General features: G+C 49.6%; 1 protein-coding gene across 1 annotated transcript in view; it reads left to right on the forward strand.

The window, feature by feature from the left end:
- The first annotated feature begins 1,998 nt into the window (after positions 1 to 1,998).
- The window catches only part of GAL (galanin and GMAP prepropeptide), a 5,718-nt gene continuing 532 nt past the window's right edge, over positions 1,999 to 7,184 (forward strand). The window contains exon 1 of the mRNA XM_008048257.1: positions 1,999 to 2,065. Coding sequence (XP_008046448.1) covers positions 1,999 to 2,065 — 67 coding nt within the window. The remainder of the gene's footprint in view (positions 2,066 to 7,184) is intronic.

A 7,184-nucleotide genomic window follows, 5' to 3' on the forward strand; every position in this document is an offset into this window, starting at 1 on the left:
CTATAATACTGAGTGACCTCTCACAGAAACAAAGATCCGACTATCACATGTTCTCACTCATATAATGGACCTTGAACATCCAATGTAATACTATAAGAAAATGACTGACAGTAGTGGGAAACTATGCGGGGGGAGATGGGATTAACGGTAGCAAATATCTGTCTGGGGACGGGGAAACACCTCTTATCAACAAGGGTGTCTGAACGAAACGTATTTGTATACCTAACCCTTAACTGTACCCCACAGTATCATAATAAAAATAAATAAAAATATAAAATAAAAAAATTCAAAGTTCTTTTTACATGACTTGTCAGAAAAGTGGTGCAATGTAAATAGTTATATTTCTATGAGATAAAAATTTTCAGAAATAAAAATGTGAGCAAGCCGGGCTCGGTGACTCAGCCTATAATCCCACACTTTGGGAGGCTGAGGTGAGGGGATTATCTGAGCCCACGGGTTCGAGACCCGCCTGGGCAACTCTCATCTCTACAATAAATAAATTAAAAAAATCAGCCGGGCATGGTAGTGCGTGCCTGTAACTCCAGCTACTCGGAAGGCTGAGGCGGAAGGATCGCCGGAACCCAGTGGGTCGAGGTTGCAGTGACCAGGAGCGACCACTGCACTCCAGTCTGGGCAACAGAGTGAGATACCAACTCAAAAAAAAAAATGTGAGCAATGAGGCCAGGTGCAGTGGCTCACACCTGTAGTCCCAGCACTTTGAGAGACGGAGGTGGGATTGCCTGCCCCAGGAGTTCAAGACCAGTCTGGGCAATATAGCAAGATCTTGCCTCTACAAAAAAATAAAATAAATTAGCAGTGTGTGGTGGCATGTGCCTGCAGTCCCAGCTACTCAGGAGGCTGAGGCAGGAGGATCATCTGAGCCCAACAGGTGGAGGCTACGGTAAGCCATGATCATGCAGCTACACTCCAGCATGGGCAACAGGGTGAGACCTTGACTCAAAAAAAAATAATAATAATATATAAATAATAAATAGAATAATAAATAAGCAAAATTAAAATGTGAGGAATGAAATTCTCATGTGAAGACTCAGAAAGGACACACCCTTAAGCTCTGCAGGAGAGGGTGCTGTTTCCTATTTTCTTGTGTGTGTGTGTGTAGCAGTCTCACCCTGTCACCCAGGCTGGAGTTCAGTGGCACCCGCACAGCCACCACAGCCTTGACCTGCTGGGTTCAGGCGATCCAAGTCTTCCAAGTAGCTGGAACTACTGGCGCACACCACCATGCCCGGCTAACTTTTCAATTTATTGTAGAGAGGAGAGGACTCATCAAGTCGCCCAGGCTGGTCTTGAACTCCTGGGCTCAGGCAATCCTCTCCTCCACCTCCCAAAGTGCTAAGATTACAGGTGAGAGCACCACACCCGACCTTTGTTTCCTATTTTCTACAGCCCCTTACCCACCACACAGGACATGAAAATGTGAGGGAAATGACTGAGTTTTCTCTAAGGAACCTCCTTGAATATCTTAGTAGAACTAGAACTGAGGTTCTGACTAATCACAGTTTAAACATCACTCTTTGGGATTCTGAAAGCATCTCCCCCCAAACACAGCTATGTCAGTCCTCTGCATCAGCTGACTAACGTCTGCTCAGAGAATCTCAGGGACTTACTCGTCATGAGTCTGTTTCTGTGACCCAGAACTCCGAAAGCCTCCCGTCGGCCCCTCTGCAGCCTCCCACAGGCAGCAGCTGAGAGGACAGGGACATTTTGGAGGTTCCAGGGGGACGTTTCTACTTGCTGCATCTCTAACCTCCTTCCAAAAACTGCCACCCTGAAAAGCTTTCTATCTTTAAAACTTGATCTGCAGTTTTGCAAGCCTGTTTTCCCCTCTGTTTTCTGCCTCAAATTAGGTTAGAGTACAGACGCGGCGTCTATACTGGCTAAGGTAGCAGTGGCTGCAGAGTGAGACAGAGCTCTAACTGTGGCCATAGTCGGAGTGGTTTTCTCATCCAGCCAATTCTGCAGCATGGTTTGGACATCATGGAGGGAAGACTCGCCTCAAGCCTTGTTTCTTCACAGCTCTCGAAAGAGATCTGGGCGCCACCCACAATTCCTCTCATGCTTCAGCAACCAGCCCCTGACTGACACACCCCACTTAAGATGCACCCTAGGCTGGGTGAATCCCCAGGAAGCCCTGCTCTTGGTCCACAAATCCAATGAACTCTTTCTCTTTCCACAAAGAACTGACCTTGAAAGACTAGATTTGCCAGTTTCAGGTTAGGTTACAGACTCCAAGTTCCTAAGTCGCAGAGGCTAATTACGGTTGCATCGTTCCAGACAGATGAATTCCTTGGAGAGTGAAGTCTGCCTCCGTGTGACAAAGGCTTCTTCCTCACATTCGAGCAGAGCTGGATGGGGCCTTGAGGGTAAAGATCCTGTAACCCTTGCTTTTCTTTGGGGTCTTAGCATTTAAAAAAATTCCAACCTTAACCAACACTGGGTTCCAAAGTTCATCATATACTAAGGATATATTTCTCTCATCTAGACTTCACTCCCATTTGTCTGGACATTACATGCTTTATTCTTTGCATTCCATTTGACATGTGCTCGTATTACTGGGCGGCATTTGACCCCCTCTTCCCTGTCCCTGCCTTCCCCAAAGCTTCTGTTCTCTGGTCTTGTGACCTCTCGCCATGCTGGGTTCCTCCAGCTTCTCTAATTCTTCTTCCTTCCTGTGCTTTAAAAGCAGAAGCCTCGGGCTGGGCTCGGTGGCTCAGCCTGTAATCCCAGCACTTTGGGAGGCCAAGGTGAGTGGATTGCCTGAGCCCACGGGTTCGAAACCCGCCTGGGCAACTTGGCAAGACCTCATCTCTACAATAAATCAAAAAATTAGCCGGGCATGGTAGCGCGCGCCTGTAGTTCCAGCTACTTGGAAGGCTGAGGTGGAAGGATTGCCAGAGCCCAGCAGGTCGAGGCTGCGGTGACCAGAAGCGGCCACTGCACTCCAGTCTGGGCGACAGAGTGAGACTCCAACTCAAAAAAAAAAAAAAAATTAAAGCAGAAGCCTCGTCTTCCAAGGACGGCCCTTTACATGTGGTAAGCCTAGACCATTTCACCTACTGTGCTAGTTTTGCCTACAAACTCCAGGATTACAATTCCCAGTTCTACTTCTCCAGTCCTGGCCAGATAACCCCAAGAGTCCTAGCCGTGCAGTATCTGGACTCACAACACCTTGTAACACGCCAGAGTTTCCATAGCCCAGCTATTTGCTATTTTACTTTTTTTTTTTTTTAAGTCAGGGTCTTACTCTGTCGCCCAGGCTGGAGGGCAGTGGCACAGTCACAGCTAGCCTTGACCTCCGGGGCTCAGGCGATCCTTCTGCCTCAGCCTTCCAAGTAGCTGGGACTACAGGTGCACACCACCAAGCCTGGCTAATTTTTTTTTTTTAACTGTAGAGACGAAGTCTTGCCACATTGCCCAGGCTGGTCTCAGACTCCTGGGCTCACGCAATCCTCTCGCCTCGCCCTCCCAAAGTCCTAGGATTACAGATGTGAGCCACCATGGCCAGTCTAGTTGTCATACTTTTATAGTTCACGCCCTGGTGAAGAAACTAAACTGTGGCTTCGGTTGCTCTTTCTTTGAACTTGAACTGGTGGCTGTTTTTGTATTTCAACGATATCACCAAAGCCCTTTTCTGTTTTCTGCCTCAAATGAGGTTAGAGTATAGATGCGGCGTCTATACTGGCTAAGGTGGCAGATGCTCCCCTTTCCTCCACATCTGCTGTGTGCTGGCTGTCACCTCTGACTTGTACCCTGAGGGTCACAGATGGCTGCTACAATTCCAGACAGCACAGCCTTAGATCATCTATGGGGGATTATTTGGGGGAGTCCAGGCATTTCTCCAGATGTTTCTAAAGTTTCTTAAATTATCCCTGTGTGAGGCCAGATCAGTAGAAAAGTAGACTCCCGAGCTATATCCCACTAGCCTTTTCTAGAATCGTCTGAGCAGCTGTGCTTCAGGGAAATGTTGCTTGAAGCTGCCAGATTCCACCTCAGACTTGAATCTATTCTGGGGATGGATGCTGCTTGAACTTAGCATTCCTTTTCTTGAATATTCTTAGGAGACATGTCATCTAGTCTTTGTGTTGGAAGAGTTCTATTTTGCCTAAGAAATCATCCTATGGGCCCAACACAGCGACTCATGCCTGTAATCCAAACAATTTGGCAGGCCGAAGCAGAAGGATTGCTTGAGCCCAGGGGTTCAAAACCAGCCTGGGCAATATAGTGAGGCCTCGTCTCTACAAAAATTAAAAAATTAGCCAGGCATGCGCCTGAAGTCCCAGCTATTCAGGAGACTGAAGTCGAAGGATCGCCTGAGCCCAGGAGGTCAAGGCTGTGTGAACCATGATTGTGCCACTGCACTTCAGTCTGGGCAACAGAGTGCAACCCCTGACTCAAATAAATAAATAAATAAATCATCCTATGGATACTAGAAATTGCCTGGCTGCTAAGTTATCCTCTTTTTCTTTGGCTGCTAGAAAGTCTACTGTCAAGTTCAGGGGTGACCTAGGCCACATATATGATTTTACTACTTGTTGCAGCAAGCTCAAGGGCCAAGTGCAATGGCTCATACCTCTAATCCTAGCACTTTGGGAGACCAAGGTGAGAGGATCACTTGAGCCCAGGAGTTCAAGTTCAGCCTGGGCATATAGTGAGATTTTGTCTTTACAAAAACAATGTTTTTAATTAGCCAGTCATAAGCTGGGTGTGGTGGCTTATGCCTGTAATCCCAGCACTTTGGGAAGTGGAGGCGAGAGGACTGCCTAAGTCCAGGGTTCGAGACCAGCCTGGGCAACTTGGCAAGACCTCATCTCTACAATAAATCAAAAAAATTAGTTGGGCAGTTGGGCGCAGTTGTTCATGCCCGCAAACTCAGCACTTTGGGAGGTGGAGGCAACTCCCAAAGTGAGACTCCAACTCAAAAAAAAAAAAAATTAGCCAGTTGCAGTGGCGCATATCTGTACCCCCCACTCAGCCAGAAGCTGAGTCGGGAGGATTTATTGAGTCCAGGAGTTCAAGGCTGCAGTTTGAGGTCTGGGAGACAGAATAAGACCCAGAGAAAGAAAGAAAAAATTTAAAAACATGTTGGCTCATTTTTATTTGATTACATTTGATAGAGATGTGGGTTCACAGAAATAGTCCATGTTGGTAAAAGTACTTTCACCTGCCTCAGGACTGGGAGACAAGCAGAAAGGAGGGACAGCAGGAAGTCAGAGAGCCCATGCCCTCTCAAGAGGGGTAACCGCTTCTCAGATCCAGACCACTGCTGCCAGATGTGATATGACTTGGGGCTGTCAGATCTTCCCATTTTATTTTTTAGAAAAAACAGAAATCCTAATTTTTGAGAACACCTAGATTTTAAGACTGCAACTCAAAAAACAAGCAAACAAAATCCACCAAAACCAAACATAAAACTGCAGGTCAAGTCAAACAGAATTCAGCTAAACCCAGCCAGCTTGCACCTTCTGCCTTCTGCTGTGTATTTTGTCTTCAACTCAATCCTCCCTCCGGTTTACATTTCATTCTTGTTTTTCTTTCTGCTTTCTCTCCTGCTTAATTTGTAATATTTTACTCTATTTTATGTATCTTTATATTCACTTTATCTTTTTATTTTTTGAGTCAGAGTCTCACTCTGTTGACCAGGCTGGAGTGCAATGGCATGATCACAGCTCACCACAGTCTCCAACTTTTCTGAACTCAAGCGATCCTCCGGCCTCTGCCTCCTGAGTAGCTGAGACTACAGGCATGTGCCAGCACACCCGGCTAATTATTATATTTTTGTAGAGATGGAGTCTTGCTATGTTGCCCAAGCTAGGCTCCAAGTCCTGGGCTCAAGCAATCCTCCTGCCCTGGCCTCCCAACGTGCTGGAATTAGAGGCATGAGCCACCGTGCCAGGCTCCCTTACCCACCACTTTAAATCCCACCCAGGATAGAGCAGAGTATAAATAAACTGACCTCAGGACGTCTCCACTTAGATAACCCACCAGCATCTTAACCTCCAAGTCACAGTAACCTGAACTGACCATTTTCACTCCCCTGCCCCCTCCCTCCTCCACCCGAGAGGATCCTCCATTGTTTCTGCTTTGCTGTCTCAATCAACAGCAAATCCCCATTCACCAACTGCATGAGCCAGCAACCTGGGTGTCCTGCTACTTCTGGCCCCTTCCTCACTGAGTCAGCCCTTAGTCTCAGTCCCCTCCTCTCCAACGCTGGCGCACGAATTGCTGTGACAGACCCCGACGGGCCTCTCGTGCCCACCTAGCTCTTCTTCAAAGTCAGCCCCCACCCGTGGAGATGCACACCCGAGCTCCTCCTCTCCCCGTCCGCCCCCCCAGGCCCGACCACTGCCATCTGACTGAGTCTGACCTCCACCCACTCCCCGCCCACAGCATCCGTACCATCGGCCGCCGTGCTCCAAGGAAGCCTGGAGACTGGACGCCCTTCGGCTCCCAGGAACACTCAGCAAGCTCCCTCGTGCTCTTGCGCCCTCGCCTGTGCTTGCCTCCAGCCCTGCACAGCACTGGACTAAACGAAGATAGTAGCAGCTCGTGCTAATCAGCGCACACTCCGGGCTAGACGCGATTCCGGGCAGCTTAAATGTCTTCCTCAATTCCCATCATCCGAAATCTCAGCTTTTGAGTCATGGCTCTCCAGACGGGAGCGGTCACCAGGCCCGCGGCTGAGGGTTCGGGCGGGCCCTGCGGAGTGAGGAGCCCCGCTTCAGATCAGGAAGCAGAGGCGGGGCGGCCGGGCCGCACGCTGGCGAGGAAGGGGTTGAAAGCAGCGATTCTGCCGCCAGAGAGGCGGCTCTTCGCCAGCAGGAGCGGTGGCGGGGAGTGTTCGGTCCCCGGCGCTTGAGTGGGAGACTCGGGGTCTCCACGCCCTTGACGTGGAGGTGCGGGGCTTCAGGCCTCCATTCAGCCTCCCGGTGAGCACACCCTCCGCGGCCCCAGTGTCCGGACTGCGTCCCAGCCCGGCCTTCTTGCGCTCTAGCTCTGGGAGGAAAAAGGCTGGCTCGTCTCCCCAGACCAGAGCCTTGAATCCACACAAGAGCCTGCTCCTCACCTCATCACTGCAGGAGGCGGCTTTGGGGAGGTCACACAAAAATTAGGGACACGTCGGGGAGCCCGGGCGCCGCGGCTCCCGCGCCCGCCCCCGCGCGCCG

Source organism: Carlito syrichta, unplaced genomic scaffold, assembly GCF_000164805.1.
Source record: "Carlito syrichta isolate Samal-C Ts95f unplaced genomic scaffold, Tarsius_syrichta-2.0.1 Scaffold123288, whole genome shotgun sequence".
NCBI classification, from domain to species: Eukaryota; Metazoa; Chordata; class Mammalia; order Primates; family Tarsiidae; genus Carlito; species Carlito syrichta.